Source organism: Rhagoletis pomonella, unplaced genomic scaffold (genome assembly GCF_013731165.1).
Source record: "Rhagoletis pomonella isolate Grant_MI unplaced genomic scaffold, Rhpom_1.0 Rhpom_scaffold_03371, whole genome shotgun sequence".
In the NCBI taxonomy this organism is placed as follows: domain Eukaryota; kingdom Metazoa; phylum Arthropoda; class Insecta; order Diptera; family Tephritidae; genus Rhagoletis; species Rhagoletis pomonella.
The window spans coordinates 1-22,189 of NW_023461923.1; the positions used below are offsets into that span (position 1 = coordinate 1).

The 22,189-nt window shown below is 34.2% G+C and overlaps 1 protein-coding gene across 1 annotated transcript; it reads left to right on the forward strand.

Annotated features, from left to right (window-relative positions):
* Positions 1–7,364: 7,364 nt before the first annotated feature.
* LOC118754096 lies at positions 7,365–19,309 on the forward strand (the record flags this gene model as incomplete). The annotated part of the gene is given in 8 exon segments (XM_036488957.1): positions 7,365–9,149; positions 11,899–12,111; positions 12,998–13,134; positions 15,519–15,808; positions 17,756–18,077; positions 18,525–18,754; positions 18,815–18,963; positions 19,040–19,309. Coding segments are annotated over 8 exon segments (3,280 nt in total), but the record flags the coding sequence as incomplete, so codon positions are not given.
* Positions 19,310–22,189: the final 2,880 nt, after the last annotated feature.

Sequence of the window (22,189 nt, forward strand, 5' to 3'; positions counted from 1 at the left end):
GATCTCTCGAATGGCATGCCAGTGCTCTGCTCACTGGTCCATTGTGACTGTTACAGCAACGTTAGCGAAACTGATGTTTATTAAAAACAAAAAAAAAAATTCATAATCATTCGTTAAAAAGTTAGGTAATGGGTTTTCTTTACTTAAGTTTAATGTTCAAATGCTGTTAATAACTGACTCAAATCGTTACTAAGGGACACGTAATCATTAAGCGACTCTGAGTGCGGCTGTAAATGTGTTAAATAGGGTGATCGCTGCAAAAATCAGCACTTCTCGTTTTTATAGCTTCCGTGGTATGAATCGGCGCGAACATGTTAAGAATAACTGTTTTATACTTTTTCGCATTTCTTGAAACTTGAGATTTCATATAAACTGTTCCAAAATAAGAAAGTACGCTTCAGATTCTCTTCTCGATCATAGAACTGAATACGACTATGGGCCTCATGCATAAAAAGTGAGCTTCAGCTCCGACTCCATTTTCAGTACAAATTCTTGAGCGTGAACTCACTCGAACAGTGCAAAAATTAAATCTGAGCTTAAGCTCACTTTCCCCCTCTCTATGTTCCCCTTTTCAAAAATCTTCAAAAAGTTGTTCGCTTTTGATTCTTCCGTCGTGCATTAATTGGTATCATTTTATTTATTTTTTTTTTTAATTTTATCAGCACGGACTTATTCGTTATGTAGCTGTTGATATAGAAAAACATTTTTTTTTCTTTAATGGGCCACGATGTCGACCATAAGAAGCTTTTGGACTTATATGGTTCCGTTTCGTGTTTCGTATTTTATGTTGAGATGCTGGCTTTTATTCCCAACAGATTGCTTTCGAAGTCCTAGACAGGGTAGTCAACTCATTTTTGAGAATTCCCCGATTTCGACAACGAAATTCTCCTATTTTGTTCGATATTCCGAAAAGTAAAAAATTAGTTAACACCTTATTCCTCACAAAAAAAACAGTTCATCCACCGATTCCCCACGTAAACTGAAATTCCCCATAAAACGCGGTCCGTTCCCGATTCCCCATGCAAACTGAAATTCCCCGCAAATCGAGGAATACCACGAGTTAGCTTCCCTGGTCCTAGATCGACGAAGTTTTTAATGTTTGCAATTTTTCGAAATGCCAGTCCGTCCGTCTGTGCTATCGTGTTCTACTCGAGTACAAATTGAGATATCTTAATGAGGACGGATGGTATTGAAAATGGCCAAAATCGGACAACGCCTACCTCCCATATAACAGTAATTTTCATAAATACGAAAACTGCAATATTTTAGTAACTACTGAAGATTATTCACTCAAAATTGAAATTTACAACAATTTTTAGACAAAAAATACGAATTTTCGGAAAATGGGCCTAGCCACGCCCACTTATGGTTACATATGTATAACTTTCTTCCAAGCTTGGCACAGCTGTTGGACTTGGTACAACATACCCAATGGGCGACATTTTTTAACAACGGACAATAACCACGCCCACATCCCATATAACGGTAATTTAGGAAATCTTCGATAAATCAGTAAATATTAAAGCTAATTTATTCAAAATTGATGCTTACAACAATTCTTTACCAGGAAATACATTTATGATAAAATGTTGGAAAAGGGCGTGGCACCGCCCACTTATGATCACATCGAGTGCTGAGGTGAAGATCGACCTATCTCGGCAGCCAGTTCGAAAACGCCCGATCTCAAAAAACTTTTCAAGAACGCCCTATTTCAGAATTCTGTTCAAAAACGCCCTATCTCAGCTGCCGATTCAAAAACGCCCTATGTCAGCACATTTTCAATACATTTTGAAGTAAGATAGGGCGTTTTTGAACCGAATTCTGAGATAGGGTGTTTTTCAATAAAACTCTGAAATAGGGCGTTCTTGAAAAGTTTTTTGAGATAGGGCGTTTTCGAACTGGCTGTCGAGATAGGTCGATCTTCCACTCAGCAGTCGATATATGCATGTATCTCGGTAACCGTTGTACTAATTTGTACCAAACTCGGTATGTGCTTGCCACGTAAGAGCAAAACGTTGAAAATTATTGAAATCGGACTAATATTACGGCCGCTTTTCATATAACGGTAAATTTCAGAAATGCCTGAAACTTCAATATTTCGAAATTTAAAGAAGCTAATTTTTTACTCAAAATTGATACTAAAAACAATCCCTTGAAAAGAAGTAACATTGTTTGGATTTTTGGAAAATGGGCATGAATGATATCGCCCATATATGACTATATAAGTTTATCTCGTTATGTCTAACTGAACGTTCTGTCGAAGATGTTTAAAATAGGGGCAAAACCACCCCGGCTTACCTTGCAGCGGTAGTTTTCGGAAAGGTGGCAAACATATATTTAGTACTTGCGCCGGATATTTAGACTTTCTTACTTGTTTTCTGGTTAAAATAAAACTAAATTCAAAGGCAATAATTCACTACAAATACAAAGGAGAAACACCACTGCAAAGTTTATGTTTCTGGCTAGAGACTACTCACCGAATGCTGGCGCTAATATGTATAACTAAGCATTAAAACTGAGTTGTAGGTAAAATTTTGTATTAGAAAAGTGAGAGTAGAGTCCGACCGCTTAATCGGCCGATGCCGAGGCTGGTATCGCCCAAAAGAATTGGCATCGGCCGATTAAACCCTGAATATAAATTAATTTCAAGAACAAAAGCTTTTATAAACTTGTATAATAACAAAAGAAAAACATTATCAAATAACGAAATAACTGAACTCATCCAAGAATCGGCCAAATACGGCCGATGTCGATTCTTTTGGCCGATAATAGCCTCGGCATCGGCCGATTAATTGGTCGGACTCTAAGTAAGAGCTTTATAGGATTAAGCTACAATCCAAAAGGTTAGAGACTTGGATATTTATATATGTGTATACGAACTGTCCGTGTATGGATAAGTATGTACATGGTTTTATACTGGCAATTACTGTAGTAAAATTTTCATTTTTTTATTACATATAAATTTTTTTTGGAAATGTTAAAAAATTAAAATTGTTAAAAGAATTTTCATAATAATCTATTACTAAGAGTAGATTTCCCTCGTTTGCTGGAATAACGTTATTAAAGAACAAGCTTTGATATAACTAAACGAATTTTACAATTTGTTATTTTTAACTTTTTCCCTGTTAAAGTTTGATTTTTTTCCTTCACTAATTAAAATTAATATTTCTTTCGATAATGACCAGATCTAGAAAAAACGGTACACAGGTCTATAATCTACATGCGACCCAGAACTAAGTTCACATGTTTCGGCGTCTTTTTGCGGCATTTCAAAACTTGAGCTTTTCCGTAGCAATTGAAAGATTTAACATTAAAATAACATAAGTTGAAATGGTACTGTAAAATGAGCATAAATTAATTTTTGCCATTAGTTTTTCCTTTTATTTCATAACTCGAATCATCGCAATACCATTTTTTGTTCTGATTTTGTTAATAGCCAACAAAATTTAAAACGTTACTGTAGACTTTTTGTAAACAAACTTACATATAGGGAAGGATTCAAATTGGCTCAATAAAATGTAAATAATATTTTATATTAAGGTTTTTATCTCAGCTCTATCTCAGCTGCCGATTCAAAAACGCCCAATCTCAGCATGATTCAATAATTAAAGGTTTGCTCACTATTGACATTCGAGTTTTGACACTCCCGTACGAAAGCTTTGCACACACACACGAATCACACACAATGCCTTGCTAAGGTGGCCGATTTTGCCAAGAGGGAGCGAGAAAACCGTTTTCTGAGCAAACCCAGAGCAAACCTTTTATTATTGAATTATGCTATCTCAGCACATTTTCAATGCATTTTCATTTGAGACAGGGTGTTATCGAATCGACAGCTGAGATAGGGCGCTCTTCAACCAAATCCTGAAGTAGGGCGTTCTTGAAAAGTTTTCGGAGATAGAGCGTGTTCGAACTTACTGCCGAGATAGGTCGATCTTCCACTCAGCCATCGAAAATGTAGGAGAAGTTCAGTCAAACGCACAGAAAAATGTACAATTCCCAATTTTTTTTCAATGCCGTCTTAAACTACACTTATGATTGGTTACCAGTTAGAATAATGATTGGGAACTATCCGAATACGAGATATGTAATTTGTTTTGTCAGATGTCATTGTGGGAATTTTCTTTCAAACCATAAAATTGTATCTACAACTCAAAGTTTTGACTCATCGCTATAAGTGAATAACTACACTGTACAGCACTCGGCTGAGTATTGGACCAAACCAACTTTTTTTAGGAGACTGATTCATAAGTAAAAAAAGTAATTTCTCTTTTTTTCGAAGTTAGCCTCCGAAATCGAGATATGGTATACAAATATGCATTTCAGAAGAAAGGGGTTTAATCGCCTTTACAGCGATACCAATTTTTTAAAATTCGGTTAATATTTTTTTGTCTAAAATATTTCTTTATAAAAAAAGATATTTTTTTCCTTTAAATGTGTTTTTTTTTAAATGTTATATACGAAGTATACAAATATGCATATCAAAAGAAAGCGGGTTTAATCGTCTTTATTTTTTAAAAAACTGTTAGTAATTTTTTTGTTTACAACATTTTTATAAAAAAAATGTATTTTTTCATTTAAATGTGTTTTTATATACGAAGTATACAAATATGCATATCGGAAGAAAGGGGGTTTGATCACCTTTATAAAGTTATAAATTAAAAAAAAAAATCAGTTCAAAATTGTTTGCACTATAAGGAATTTAATTTTTCGAAGACCTGAACTTTGATCCCTTATAGCACCTGTAACGTAAGAGGAAAAGGAAAATTACGTCTATATATTTTTAGGTTTTTAGTTATTTACATGCAATAATTAAATATAATTTTTTACCAAAGGTCCTATTTCGAACTTCGAAGGCTCATATCTCGATTTCGGAGGCCAACTTCGAAACACGGAGAAATCACTGTCTTACCTATGACTCAATCTCTTAAAAAAAAAATTGGTTCGGCCCAATACTCGAAAAAAAGTTGATTTTGCCATACAGTGTTAATTAATGTTGTACTGAAATACTTACATAAATTGCTGTTGAATGTTTAATTAAAAATCGAGAGAAAAATTTGTGTATTTTATTGTTGTTGTTGAAAGCGGACTTAACCTGCATAAAAACAAGCAGATCTAATCCAACAGATGCAACTTAATTTGAACCTCAACAAAAATATATAAATCATTTGACTTTAGTTATAAAGATATCTACCATTTGGCCGCTAAAATATGCATTGATTTTTAGGATGATTTTCTATTTAAATAAAAAGAGTAGTATATGGTATACTTACTATAAATAAATAAATTATACAAAAATTCTGAACGACACTTCATACTTTAAGTTATAAAATCACAACTCTTCTCATTCCAAAAACGATAACTTCCATCCATTTCATTGAAATAATACTTACATACATACATACATACTTAAATAGTTCAACTTACATACATATAAACAAAATCAAAAAAGTGAGAAAATAAAATTGTACTTGTTGCTTTTTTGCGCGATGTTCAATTCTTTTTGAATACTATAAAGGTATCCACACACCTACGCGATTCTGTCGGTGCGAATCTGTTCCGACAAAAATTACAACATTGCCGACCATAGTCTTAAATGAGGAACCTCACACTTGTACGATTTTGCTGCAGCGAACTTTCACAATTCTTCTTTTCGTCGTGCCGGAATCGCAGACTGCCGCATTTTGAGAACGAAAAAAGTCAATAGAAGGATTTTACGATATTAAAACAAAATTGAGTGTAAGAAAACAAAACATATTTGATGTAGAAAAGTTAATAATTTTATTTTTGTTGAAAAATATTTTTTGTTTGTCTATAAGTTTTTGCTGCGCTAAAATCAAAACATCAAAAACGGTGCGGATTCGTAGCAACAGAATCGCATAGGTGTGTGGATGCCTTAAGGCCACGTCGAAAATACGTAGGTTTGGTAAGCATTTTTTCACACAGCGAAAGAGCCATTTTATGTCCCCAACCACACTATGCTCAAAATTGTTTCCTCATTTTGGTATTTACGCTTACCTCATTAATCTGCAGAAGATTTTTTTTATTTTTTAGATCTTTTTATCCCTCTATGTTATTCTTCCAACACCGTGTCGAAAAGATGCAGTCGAAGGTTAGAGCTTAGAAGGTCCTATGAAAAAAACTTAATGTCCGACTAACAACTTTAAGCCGCTTGGTGGCGCAAAAATCGATGTCGTTCAAGTGGCCACCTTCTGAATTGATAACCCGACTGGCCCAACTCATGACATTTTCCATCACTCTTGCCAGAACTTGTTGTGATAGGTTATCGAGGTTGACAAGGCTGAGGCTTGTCTTTCTCGTGGTCGGCTAACAGCTGATGCATTTCGTGCACTTTGTAAGGGAACATCTTCAAGTCTTTCAACAAAATTTCCTGTCATACGGTCGAAACTCGGTTGGAAATCTCAATATTCTCAGCGGAACAGCGGCCCAAGCGGCTAAACACCGTGGTAGGGGTAGTAACGTTTGCGCATCGTGTAGTTGGGGTCTTAAAATGTGTCTCCCCGTATATTAGAAAAATGGTTACGTATCATCTTTGCTGACAGTATTCAAAAAAAGATTAACCACCATCAAAAAATTCGTCTAATATGACTATACTAATACAAAGTTTTTCGCTTTACATGCTTCATGTACCCAGTGTGCCATTCCCTTTCTCATTCATTACAAGAGCTCAGGAACTACATATTTAATTTTATTTTCTTTAAATATGCATGTACATATGTATGTATATATATGCAAATAATACTATCAATTAAATCAATGGTTAATACAAACGAAAAAGATTAGTTAAGCACTCCCACTTCTAAGCTACTGTAATGCAGAATTTGACAAAAATAATAATTCCCAAATAAATTTCAAATGCGAGTAAGTAAATATGCATATGTAAGTATGTATTGCCACAAATTTTAGTTACATATCTTCATACTAGAAGCTTAATCTCATTTTTATGTCGGTTTGCTGCATTGGCTTGTAGACTTTAGATCGCAGTCTTCGAAATAAAATAACTATTTAATATAACATTTTATGTAGTAAAGATGTATAAATAAAAATTCCTTGTCTTAAATACTGGAGACTCTAATGAACTTTTTGGCTTTATGTAATTAAAGAATTCACGTGTGTAATTAAATATCCATATAAAAAAGAATAAATGTGCATACATACATACAATGCTCTAATTATGTCCAGGATGTATTTATGCGACATACTGTCCCAGTACTACAGGTGCCTATCTAAAAACATAAATATGTATGTACATACATACAGACATTGAAATGTGTTTCTGCCGGGGTTTTTTTTTTCAATCGGACGAAATAGCTTTATTTTTTATTATTCTTATTTACACGTTTTGTTTCCCTTATTTTGATTTTATTTCCTTTTTCCACTTGATTTCTAAAATCGTGTTAAAACTCTAGCTGATCTGAGAACAATAGATTGCCTTGCAATCAGCTCATCCGCAAACAGCATGATCGCAATTGAATGCACTGAAAGAAAAGAAATTAAAGATGCAAATAATACTCCTGAATTAAGTTTAAAAGAGATTTTATTTATTGAAAGACAACGGCGAGAGAAATCAAAACAAAATTTTCTACTTTCATCTTCCCCTCGGTCCATTACTCCCTCATCGTTATCACCGGTTGCCACACCAACATCGCCTTCACCCTTATCAACACTTTATCCGCAATTATCACACGTTTCGCATTCAGTTCGAAGTTCAGAACACGAAGATGACGATGAACAGTGCAAGCATGTGGACACTTCTCTATGCCACGATTTCAATGAGGACAGTGCTATACAAATGGGCAGCGCGACAACATCGAGCCAAATATATTATACCAACTTCCTGCGGCGTACACGGCCAATATCGCGCAAGCACCTTTCTTCAAATACGGAGGACGAGGAAGAGGATGGGGGTGTATGTGATGTGAGTGGCGGCGAAATCAGCGACGAATATGATAATTTTGAGATTAACTCAGCAGAAAGCACGTTTCGCAAAGCTGGTGATCGATTAGTCGGTAAAGAAGTTACTGTTACTGGCATAACTGGCGGTAGTTCAGAAACTGGAGCGAAGCCAGGCAAAGAACCACACCGTGACTGTTTCTATGAAACTTCTGATACAGGCGGCGAAGTAACGACTACTGACGATTTTGACATTGACTCCAGTATGAATCTTATAAGTAATTTAAGCTTTAACAGTAGTAATAGTAACACATCGATAGAGAATCGTTATAGATTATGTGATAAACACAAAAATGCTCAAAACGTGCCATTAGCAGTAAGTGCCCACGAAACGCCACCAATTATCGCCACCGAAACATTGGTTAGGCATGCACCGTCTACTCAAAAAAGTGGTCGAGGTAACGTACACGAAAAATTCTCTAAGACTGGTGCTTTATTGAAAGCAAAAACACACAACCTCAACCCATTCAAGGGTATTCCAGCTAAGGGCGGCTCTATCAGCTGCTCGCCTAATTCCAGCGATTGCTCTTCACATTCGCCCACACCGGCGGATCCATTGAAAGTGCAATCTTCTGCCGTAGGACGCAGTAAGTCTTTCCAAGAACCGGGTGTTAAGCAATATGCTTACCAAGGAACCACAGCGCGCAAAAAGAAGTACGCGCGGCTTTTTCGTCGCCGTTCAAAAAAACGTCCCAGCGAACCTGCTTCCACCATCAGTAAAACTTCAAAAAGTGCATATAGCTTAGATAGAGGGAGGCAAAGTATAGAGATCACAATTCAGGATGAGGATGGTAACTATCAGGCATATGATGATGACTATTTCACACTGAAAGATGTACGCAGCGGTCTAAGGCGTCGAGTCTGCACCGATGACGATGATGAATATGAAGAGGAGTTCGACGATGATTTTGTGGGACATGTGGAAACACAACCACAGCTTCACATGGTGCACAGTAGTGGGGCAAGCAGCCCAACGACTTTTCATCGATATTTGGACGATAGGCCATTTAGTGGTGCTAGCGACGACGCCGCAGGTGGTGACATTAGTGATGGCGGCAGCAGTCGCAGTCGTTCGCGCAATAGTGACAACGAAGAGCACGTCTTCGGGCGATTGTTGCGACGCATGCAGTGCTTGTCGCTAGGGTGGCGAAAGCACCGCTACTACAAGCGCAGAGGTGATTTATGTTTTCAGTTCTTTTCAAAAGCCATATTTTCGTCAAATCCTTAAAATTCTAAGCGACGATTTTATTTTTATCAATACTGTGGTTATCTTGTATTTTCCTTTATATGTATTTGTATGCAGTGTTAATTCTTATTGTTTGCGTTTTTATTTTAATTAAACCTTCTAATTATTAACAAAACCGAAAGCGCTGCACAAGCATGACTTACGTATTATATTTTCTAATTTATTTAGATACAAAACATTCATACATACAATGTAGTACATATAAACAGCGTTGGCACTAATCGATTGATTTTCTAATCAACTAGTTAATTCGATTAAATTCAATCCGATTACAGTTAATCATGATTTTTTTTTTATCTGATTAAATAGTGAATCGTAACCGCGATTAAAAATACTAATTTTTAACCCTTAACCCTTAATTTGATTAGGTAGGTTTGGTGATTAATTTATGCTGGAATTTTCCTGTGCTCACAAAGCCAGTTAATTAGGTTAAGTCGAGTTTCCTCATCAGTCTAAGCAATCTGGTGTGCATTTTCATTAAGATGCACATGTGCGCTTGGCTGTGAATGTTCCCAGTTTATGTATTACTAATAACAATAATTATAATTTTTTTATATTATGTGCTTTTTATAAGCGTAAAACACAAAATAATTTCGATAACTGGTGTTTGGTTTCAAATTCGGACAAACTAGACAACTTAATCAGATTTTCTTTTTAATTGAATTAGAGACTAATGATTAAAATTTATCAATCGTAGTCGCAGCCAGCGACTAACGATGATAAAAACTTAATAATTCATCGCACAGTTGATTATGATTAATTAATTTTAATCGTCAATCGCGATTAACATTTTAATCGTTAATTTTTGAACCTTAATCAGATTAACATTTTGCCAACACTGCATACAAACATTCAGGCTTGTATGTACAGATCAAAAGCAACCAAATTCTCTCACAACTTTAATTGTAATATTTTAATACATATAAAAAGTATAGTAAACACAATTAAAGAAGTCTAACTTCAGACGAAACTAAAAGTTGTCGAGTCATTATTGAAAACTCCTTTATACATTCATATTTACCTATGTATGTAGGTTCCGTAAAACTGCTAGAAACAAGTGTTAGGTATGCCAACAACATTAAGCTAGCATTGTGCAGAAATTGTAAACAAATGCATGCGTATGCGTATTTAAAAAAACGGCAGTAAAAATTATGTGAGTATTTGGCTACTCTTTTCTGAACCACATTGTGTATGTATATGTTTATGTACATACCCTGCAGAAAAAAATTATTAATTGTAAAAAAAATAACCTACTTGTAGTTAGCTTTTATGCGGGATTTCTATTAAATATATAACTTGTGGTAGACAAGTAATGCAGGAGTAAAGCTCGAGATTGTTTTCTTTAAATGCGTTTCTATTTAAATATCCTGCACTTCGCAAATACTTTTCGAATTGAGTACAAATAAAAGGGAGATCGAAATTTCATATTATCATTTTGAAGTTATGTCTGACGGAGTTCGAATATGGGACCACCTACAGGAGAACATGTAAACAAATATGAAATGTAATAAAATAATTAAAGTAAATAAAAATAAAAAAATATAAAAAAATATTTTGTTTTTCCTATTGATATTTTATGTCCAAAAGTAGCTAGTTACAAGTTAGTTACATCAAATGCAGAGGTAACCACCCTTGACTATTTCGCGGTCATCGCCATACAAATATAGTTAGAAAGAAAAGAAAATATACAGATAATAAGTGACTTTTAGCTCCTTCCGAATCAACTTAAAGTTAGCTCATAGTTAGATCCATTTCCTGCAGGGTACATATGTACATAGGCATACATATAAACTATTTCGAAGCCAACTGATTGGATGGTGTAAAAAATAAATGTGTTTTAGTATTTTATAATACAGGGAACTGACGTAATATGTAAATTGTGCATTAGATGATGTATACATCGGTTCGTATTTACGTGCAGCGCTTTCAACGATGTCTTTCTTATGTTATTTCTCAACTTTCGTCTTTGGTTTTTTCTAGTTTTTTTTTTTTTGTGAGTATCTTGCATACATGCATACATGCATATGTATCTATTTACATATTAGCACAAATATTTTAATTTACACTCTTTCCTGCACCTTTGCTGTTATTCTTTTTATTATTTTATAAAATAATCATCTACTTGCATACATACATACGCTCATATGCATTCACATCACACATTGTTATCGTTATCAATTATTTGTTAAACATAGATATTACTAATCTATATACCATTTTAAAAACTAACTCTAGTAAAATACTAACTAAGCTTTGTAGGAGGAGTTTCTGGCCATCGGCTTGAGTTTATTGAGTAACCAAAATATATATAACTGAGTGTTTCTCCTTGTAAGAGCATACGCTTTGAAACACTGGGATTACATAAACTTATCCCTCCGAGGCAAAATGACTGACTCCAGCTTAACGTACATAAATTAATAAAATGACACAACTTTTTCTTTTCATTTAAAGACATTTGATACTCTAATATGTTTTAATATATATCTACTAACAATATTAAAAAATATATATGTATATTTAAGAATATGTATGTCTTTATTTTGTATTGGACTTACGCAAGTAACAACTGTACTGTATTCACTAAATCCATTTGAATAGGGTTTAATTGTTTTGTAATGTTTTTTTTAAGAAGCCAATTTGATTTTAATTCAAATACTTACACTCCCATAACTGCCTAGCGCGAAGTATATCAGAGGAGTTCAGTAGCGGCGATACGCCACGCTTCAAAGATGAAGAATCGGTTAACAAAACTGACGCAATGCACGCTAGTGCCGTCAGTGGCGGAAGTGGCACATCATCGCACTATCGGCCCGAATCTACTTCACATAAATCGGAAAAGTCAGATAAGGATAAAACCAAAAAGGAGAAAGAAAGTGAAGAGAAGGATATTGGTAAGCATGAATTGAAAATACTTATGTATGTACATTAGGGTAGTCCAAAAATGCATGAGAAAAATTCAAGTCGGAATTTTTATGCTCTCACTCCTTAGAATTGTTCTACCCCGATATTTGTTTTTTAATAAAAAAGTTTTTAGAGGTCACTAGGTCAAATTATTCCATGTATTGAATATGGGGAAAACAACTTTTCGGAAAAATCAGTAATCAGTTTCGAACGGGCAACTCTGCTTCTCTGCAGGAGATTCCCTATAATAATATCCAATTGTATATTTTACAATTTTTTCTTAGTAACTATAATTTATAGGTCCGCCGAAAAAAAATGCAGTGGGGGCACCAAGCAAATATCGCTAGTTTTAAAAAAATTTTAAATAAACAATTGGGAATCATTATTGGAAGTCTCCTGAAGAGAACCAGAGTTTTCCCCATCGAATAATTTTCATTTTCTAGAATTCCATACCATTTCTACGAAAAGTGGTTATTCCACATATAAAATACATGGAAAACTTTGAGCGTTTTAAGTGATCTCTAAATAATTGTTGATTTCAAAATAAAAATAGGGGTATAATTTTTCGACATAGAACAATCCGAGGGGGTGAGAGCATTAAAATTCGGACCTCACTTTTTTACCACTCTAATGTACATACATACTAGGACTGGGCATTCTATTCGGATTTTTTGGAAATCAGGATAATTCGAATATTCGAATATCTGATTAAAAAATCTGGACGGGATATCACAAAATAACAATTTTTCCATCCGGATATCCGAATATACAGGTAATCCCGGCCCTAATATGTACATATATAAGCATGTAGATGCAAAAAATCTAATATATACTTTGTTACATACATTTGTATGTATGTAATTCATTAATTTTCAGAAATGGTCAAAGTTTTTGATGGTAACAATTCATTCAGACGTCAACTATATCGGGTAATTAGTGTGCCGCGTACATATACCCTGGAACAACTGTTAACTACAGCATTGCGTGCATTCCACATAACACGGGATCCAAGCGTAAGTTCTGCATAGCATTAGATCCGACATATTTAGTCGAAGTATTCGCAATCAAAAAGTATTTAAAACAAATAAAGAAGTACATATGTATAGGGACAAAGCGATACTAGTAAAAATACAAATACATACTCGATACTTTTCGTCCGATACCAAGTTATTTTGGCATCGATACTTGCGAACCGAGTACTGAGTAGGTATCGGAAGAAAGTACTTGTATCAAAACCCGATTCAGTGACGATTTTATTTTCAAATCTAATTTTTATTGTTAATAGTTAAAAAATTTTGGCAGCTTAGTTGCCAATGAAAAAAAGTCCTACAAAGAAAAACCTATTTTCATCTCTATAACATATCTCTAGCTGTGAAAAGTTGCTAAGTCCACTTTTTGTGAAAACTCATATTTGGATATAAGAAGCAAGGTGAATTAAAAGCGCAACGTCTCCAAAAGGATTAACTAACGTGCTTGTTTTATTTCTAACCGTTTGTATTCAATTAAAGCCAAATTTGCTAAGTCCAAGAGAGGCACAGAAAAATCGGAAAACTCTGAAAAAATTCTAAATCTTGTAATTTTCTTCAAATGGACTTAGCAATTTTTCACTGTAAGCTAGCGATATGAATGCCTACACTACACTATAAATTTGTCCTCCAAAAACTGTCAACATGATTACTTCTTTCAGAAATATACCAAAGTTACTTTGCATAACTGCTGGTGAACAGTGTTGTAATAGAGATAACTTTTAGTAAATAGTTAATTTGTATGAAATAAATTATAAAATAATTATTTTTGATTTCATGATCGCTTTCGTACTTAAAAAAGATGAATATTATGTTAACAAAATTCTGTGAACTTTTTTAAAAAGAACTTATTGGACTTTGCACTTGTATTTTGGGAGGCCATCCTAGTAAAACATGTTTTAAAACTTAAAGGTTTTCTTAAAAATACGCCTAAAATCAAAAATAATTATCGCATAAGTTATTTTGACAAAAATTCATAGATATGTGATAGCGTTTTTTTATACAACCAATTCTTATAGTTACAAATATCGATATAAGTAGGTATCGATACTTTTAGCCCGATATTTAGTAGGTATCGATACTTTGTTTCGATGCTACTTCCAAGTACATGTATCGATACTTCCATGGTATCGTTTTATCCCTACATATGTATGTATATGTTCGGGCCTTACCGAACTATGTACACGGCGGACGTATTAAATATCCCCAGCCAGCAAACGTGGAAGTCATCACTCATACGCCCTGCCTAACTCATCATCACATAGGTATGTACATACGTATTAAATGTTTTCAATGTTGAGGGGGTCTACTCGCGTCTATTAAATTTTTGAAATGCTGATAAAATTTAAAATGGAATATAATCACACAAGAAGCGCGCGTGGAAGCGTTTTAGATTTGAAGAAATTGAAAAGGCTCTACAATTTACTAGCCATCTTCAGCGATTCGCAATTTTTCTGTAATGTAATTGGGCCTGGCCAAATGTACATACCGTTTTTTATTTACAATTTTAAAATATCGGGGACAAACCGCAAGCAGGCAGACAGTGCATTATGAATGAGCTGAAACGTGGAAAATAATTAGTGATCTCATTGTGTGGTTGTAAATATAGGACATTTACATTATTGTTTAATTTTTTGCTTAGTTTCATTTAATTTTCTGTTAATTTATTCTAAATCCTCCGCCTTTCTTCGCGAGTCTCTATAAAAGAAAAAACGCTGGTAACATATAAATTTAACAGAAGTCATAAGAATATAACAGCTTAGTATACAGACCTACCAAAATTTAAGGGTACTGTCAAATGTGTACCTACAAGGTCCTTAAAGTTAGTGAGTGTTGAATTTTCCAAAGGAAAAACGCGAACGAAAGGATACCACGGTAACTATCTGTAAGTTAAGAAAAATTAATTCATTTTAAAAACTAATTCATATACATATAATATCTAGCATTTATATACTTACCATATTTTTCAATGTTCAGTAAAGACACAGGACGGTTTTTTTCTTGAAAATGTTCAGATTGTTTTTGCTATTTTTTCTGATTTAATTTTCAATTCCCTCGAAGACAATCCTCAATCCTTAAAACGCGGTTGCTGAAGCTTTCTTTTAAGAAAAGTATAAAATACTTTACAATGCCGAATTTTCAATAACCGATGAATTTCTGTTGTTTTACGGATAGAAAAATGTACGAAAAACGCATGGTCCACAAAACATAACGTATGTTGCTTGCTGGCTGGGTCGTTTTTTCAGCTTTCTACATACGTATATAATAAGCAAGGTTGTTTTCCCCGATTTCAAACAGTTTCGACGACAAATAAACAAGAAAAAGATAATGCATTATTATTTTTATTTATTATTATTGTTTTTTTTTTGAAGGCATTTTACATGACCGACTTATATGCCCCGTCAGGCAAAGAGGACGCTCCTTTGCAAGATCCAACGCCCGTCATGAGCTTGACGCATTTGGAAGGCAAGAGACCAGCTATATATATAAGGTTTCATGATAAAGATAAGGGATACGTTCGTGTTTACCCGGGCAAACTGCAATGCTCACTGGAAGAGCCATACGTCAATGTTCCTGTTGAAAATACAACTATTATTAAGGATTTGATTCGAGACGCGCTTGATAGATTTGGTTTACAAGATAACCAAATTCAAGATTACAGGTAAAGTCCGCAGGAGATACACATGGTTATTACGGCAGATCTAGATATCGTCACCTGAATAGCAAAAAGCATCGTTGAAATGCACAAGGTCATAACTAATAAAAAATAAAAATTCACTTTTTGATTTATATGATGGAGTTCATCGAATTACAACTCCCCACATCATTTTATGACCAAAAAAATATGAAAATATTTGTCACGACTTTTTCCATTTCATATACGTTGTTGTTACGTCTTTTTGCATTTCAGGTGACGATATACATACATCAAAGTATTGCAAAATTCAAAAATTTCTGTAAAAATGTCATTTTCGAAATTTGATGCATTGCTGTCATGTCAACTCAGACAAATTGTTTATACTATGGGCTGGTTTCTCCAACTCAACTTAACTTAGTTTAGTCACTTTTTGGACTTAAGTTAAAAGTTATCCTACGTTTTACATAGCTTATTCTTGGCTAAGTCAAGAAAATTGACTTAACTAAGTTAAGTTGAGTTGGAGAAACCAGCCATATGTCATTGCTACATAGCTAGGCCGTTATTCGCTGTTGTGTTTCTGTAGCATATTTTTAATACAGTTCGATTGGTCCTACCTTCCAAGAAAATATATCGTCGATGCTTTTGCAAAACCGCCTAAATCGCCGTTGTGGAAAAAGTGAGATTTGGTAACCCTGAACTCCAGGCATCGAGATTTATGCATAAAAATCGTTAAATCGTTATTAAAACAACAGATTTGTAAAATAATAGCTAAAGAAAATACCGCCTATTAAGGCAATGCCTTCAAAGAATAAACCGTTTTTTTTCTCTCCGGTAAAATTTCAGTGCCGTAAGGTAGATGGTTTTGCAGTTGGTCTATGGGAGGTTTTGCAAAAACATCGACGATATATAGATTTTTAATTAGACAATTGCTTAATGAATTGTACTATAATAGGAGCTTGCGAAGAGATTTCACGTACATGCATATGTACATATATACAATGTAATTAATAATGCTGAATATGTCGTATGTCTCGTTTGTGTTGGCATGCATAGATTTGATGCATCATTTGATTTCAATTTATTCGAAAGTGTCTTCATATGTCATTGTCAAACATATACATATGAGTACGGTGACCATCCGTCCTTTATTTTAAAGGGCAGTCCTTTATTCTAACCGCTTGTCCGTTATAATTTTTGTCAAAATAGAGAAGGCCATTTGTCCTTTATTTCTTAAATTGTCCTTTAAATGAGCTGTGGATTTTGTAGAGGTTATGACAATATAAAAATGTCCCTTATAAAATATAATGAAAACCTTCGCTAGTTTCTTTCGCACCCCACTTAAGGGTTTTATTTAATCGGTAATCTTTGTACAATCTATAAATCACGAATCATTGCTAATACTGCTGGGGGAAATTTAGATAATTAAAAAAAAAATTATAAATATTTAGACATTTTCATAAAAAAATTAATATACTTTGAGTAAAATTCATTGTTCACGAAAGCACGCTGAGTTTCCAGTTCCACTGAAAAGAACAATAAACCCCCGCTGGCTTTGTCGTGAAGTATGAATAATGATAAAGGCATTTTGGCAGCAAAGGATGGCGAAGTCCTTTATGAGAATTTGGTTTCATTTTTCGGAATCGGTTAGAATCCGGCTACAGTGCCTTTCGAGAAGTGGAACTTGTGCAATTAAATAATATAATTATTTAACTGGTAAATATTTGATCTAAATATGCTTGAGGTACTTGTATCATACAAATTGATGTACGTTTTTCCAAATCATTTTGAAAATATGTCCTTTATTTTACGTTGGTTAATATGGTCACCGTACATATGAGGGACGTGGCATGAACTGGCACTGGCATGATTTCACACATGTCGCTATAGTTCAACATTTGCAGGCCTTTAATCTGTATGCATGTACGTACATGCATATATTTATACTCTGTTTTATGTGTATTATTTGCATAGATGTTCCGAGGTATTGCTAGATCGTGGTGTCACTGAGCGCATACTATCGTGGAATGAACGCCCATGGGATATTATGAAACAATTGGGCAAGGATTCCATCAGACAAATGGAATTGATGCGTTTTTATATGCAACATAAGCAGGATCCACACGGACCAAATATCGCGTTGTTTGTTGGAAATTTACCACCGGGATTATCACAACGCAACTACGAACAAATTTTAAACAAGTATGTCACCGATGAAAACAAATTTACCAGCATTGGTCCTATTTACTACGAATACGGTTCAGTGGTTTTATCGTTCGAAGATGCACAAAAGGCGGTAAGTGCAGAACTAAATGTTTTAAATTTTTTAAGAGTGCCACACTAGCGGTTTCTGCATAGTAACCCACTGAGCTTTTAGGAGGGGCGCATTAGCATTCCCACTGCCACCGTTAGTTATTAAATGTGTTTATACAATGTATCATCGTTTAACATTGGAAAATTATACATAGTACATATCGTCGTTTAAAGTACAAAACCGCGTATGTGAGGTTGCATAAATTATTTTCTAGAGAGTAAATACACGCATATTTCAAAATTGTTTTCTTTTTATAAAGCAATCGCATTTCTGGCTAGTATATTTCAGGACGAATGGATAAGGCTTGTGTGAGCAAACCCAAATTTTTGGCAAAATAAGTCAGTTACGCGGTTTTATAGAACGACTATACGCGGTTTCGTACTTTAAACGTCGATTTGTAGGTGTTAATTTGTACTATATTTTCATTAGGTTCGAGCCTTCTATAATTTACGTGAAACTATTATAGAGGATAAGAAGCTTTTGGTTATGTTATTGCCAAACATTGAGCCAAGCATGGTGCCGTCGGATGTACGACCACTACTTGTATTTGTTAATGTGAAATCGGGCGGTTGTCAAGGATTAGAACTTATATCGAGCTTCAGAAAACTGCTAAATCCATACCAAGTATTTGACTTGGATAATGGTGGACCACTGCCGGGGTAAGCGAGAAATATATTGTTTCGTGCGATTTTTAAAGAATTATATACGTTCTCTATTAGTCTCTACGTTTTCCGTCAAATTGCCAACTACAAGATATTGGTATGTGGCGGCGATGGTACTATCGGCTGGGTATTGCAATGCTTGGACAATGTAGGGCAGGATTCAGAATGTTCAAGTCCACCTTGTGCCATAGTGCCGTTGGGTACTGGTAAGAGAAATATAAGTTATTATTAGCGAAAAATTAGTTGCTAAATATAAACAAATGCCTTTGTATATGTAAATAGGTAACGATTTGGCGCGAGTCCTTTGTTGGGGTTCTGGGTATACGGGTGGTGAAGATCCTTTAAATTTGCTGCGTGATGTTATCGAAGCTGAAGAGATACGCTTGGATCGTTGGACAGTGGTGTTCCATCCGGAAGATAAACCGGAAGAGCCTGCACTTAAGGCGCCCTCAAACACAACGGGTAAGAAGAAGAAGGCTCACCAAGCACACCTTTCGCAACAAACAAATCAGCACCACCAAATACCGGCCATTACATCGAGTGAATTATCAGGTCATTTGATGTGCAACATTTTATATTATTATAATAATTATGATTATGATTTTTTATTATTATTTTAATTTAATTGTTATGATTTATTATTATTGCCATTATTATTTTCATCGTTATTTTCACTGACAATTTCTGTTGGCATTTCAGTTGTTGAAACAAGTAAAATTGGTTGATTTTATTTTCCACATTGCTAATATTTTACTTTATTCTTTACTCTGTTCTACTGCAATCAAACCTCTCTTAATAGTATTTAACTAACACCGGCAGGAAATATTTTCAAACTTATTTATTCTGTGTACATATGTACATATGTGTGTATGTATACTTCCATTTTTTTTAATTATATTCAGATTACATGCAGTTGCACAAACCTCCATTTTTGATCTGTTAGGCAAACGCCTGTCAGTCGCCTACCATCTTAGTTTGTTTAAGATAACTTGATTTTGGATGAAAAAAGCTCTACCCAAAATTACTTGGTACCAATCCAGTGTCACCTTAAAAGTTTATTAAATTAAAAACAAATTCAACAAATTTTCGTAAACATTTTAGAGCTTTTTAATTAGATTTGAGCAGAGTATGGAATCATTATGCATTTTATCAAAAAAATTAACTTTTAATCATTATTTTGAGATTTTAATACTTGCGATCAATCATAATAATAACATTTTGAGTTTTATTGTATTGCTCGTTTATTGAGTTTTATTTTTTTGATCAAACATAAAACTCATTTTTCGAGCGTTATTTTTTTGCTCTGCAGTAACAATTATTTTGTGAGTTGTTTTCTTCTAAAATTAAAAAAATAATGATTATTTTTGATCAAAAATATAAAACTCATAATATAATAATTATTTTTTGATCAAAAAGAAAACTCGAAAATGATCAAAAAATATAACTCGAAGTATGGTTTGTTTTTTTTTTGAGCGATTAATTTAAAATCGAAATGTAATTCTTAGTTATAATTTTTATAGATATCGCTCAAACATTTTGAAATCGTAAGAGATTCATACAGAGCATGAAAAATCATGTACATTTATATACTCGAAATTGTTCTACGATATTTTGAACCTTTTGATTTTTTTCATTAAAATTTTTTAAATAATCATTATTTTCGGTCCCTGATTTCGAGTATGCAGTTTTGTAGCCCTTTGAATTCTAGTAGAAAAAAGTACAAGTTTCAAATGGCTAAAAACAAGCTTTTTTAAAAAAGCTCGAAATTTGTACGAAAGTTTGTTGCATTTTTTTTTAATATTGCACATTTTGGAAACTTGGATTTACACGGGTTTTGTTAAATAATGAACTATCTATCTATATATATATAAATGGGGTGAAAAATGTGTAGTAGTTCATCAGTTGAGAACGGTCGGGCCGATTTGCTTACGAATTCGTAATCAGCACAAAAAAGTCTATCAAAAACAGCTTCAACATTTGCCGCATCAAAATCGGTGTTACCTACACTAAGAGCCTTATTCTGTACTCGAACGATTCGTCTGCAGAGGAATGCTTAAAAAATTAGTCCGGCGGCATCATTTTAGCCGGTTTGAACGCAACCGAGACCATTGCAACGTAATGTATGAAAAGCGAGACGAAGACGACCGATTTTTAGTATGCAGTTTTGTTGTTTACTCAATTTCAGTATCATAAAGTGCACGTTTTAAATGGCAATAAGTTACCGTTGATTTTTGAGAATTTTTTTCGCTGATGATGTTGCGCATTTTCTCCGTATAACGAATGCGTGATAGTTTTTTTGTATGGGAAAAATGCCGAAGAGTGTCAGTATGTAAAAGGCTTATTCTGGTGGCTTAACTCCTCCTTAACGACCGAAGCGATTTTGATGATAATTTGAGTGGTGCTGGAGCCGAGTTATTGCTAAAAGTCGTCGATTCGGAGGCACCAGAGATCAAAGTCAAATTACTCCCGTTAAATCAACCATCAGAACATTGCGGTCCTTGCTTTACGGTGACTAAACAGAATGTCGACCAATGATACTCACCAGTTTAGAAATTGCCACCCGGGCCCGCACGCTGCCAATAAAAATTCATTCCGACCAAACTATAGCGAAATGCACGCATTTTTATTCATAGATAAATGCAAAAATGTTTATTACATAAGCAGTTGTTGAAAATTTTCCTCCACGAGGCGCAGAAATTGCTTAAATGTTCAATATTTCATAAAAAAATATTGAAAAGCGAAAAAACAAAAAATATTTTTGTATCGCAAATAATTTCATTGTATAGTTTAATGTTTTTTAAATCTACACCCAAAAAAATTGTTTCATTCGGACACTTACTTTCAGAGAAAAATTAAAATTTCCAAAACACTGCAAAAATTTACAACTGTTGTTCAAAAAAAAACTATTTGGAATTTTCTAACAAAATTTACACAGTGTACTTTTCGACTACAAAACTCGGCGCTGAATATCATTGAAAAATATTAATCTTGGTAAATTCGGGGCCCACTTGAGGAAGCCTTACCCATACATCTAGATGCTCTCAAAAAGTAAATTTTGAAAAAAATTTCGCCTACATCTTTTTGGCGGTGAGGGCTCGATATGTGAAAATTACGTGATTGACGGAAAATCTAACTCACGCACGCTCACGCCAGCGAAAATTTCAGTCACGCATGATCACGGAAGTTACGTGAAAAAGCGTGACACGGCGTGTCACGTAGAAAATCACGTGTTTTGCCCATACTAGATATGGGAACACACTCGCAATTATGAGCTATTTGAACTGCATGTAAAGAAAATGCTTAACCTCTACTACTAGGTAAATCCTTGCCCACTGAAGAGGACTTTGACTTATTGCGCCTAATGATATTCCGCATAAGAGTCCAGGGCTTTCATTCGGTCTTTACATCCATAACATATGTACAAATATGTAC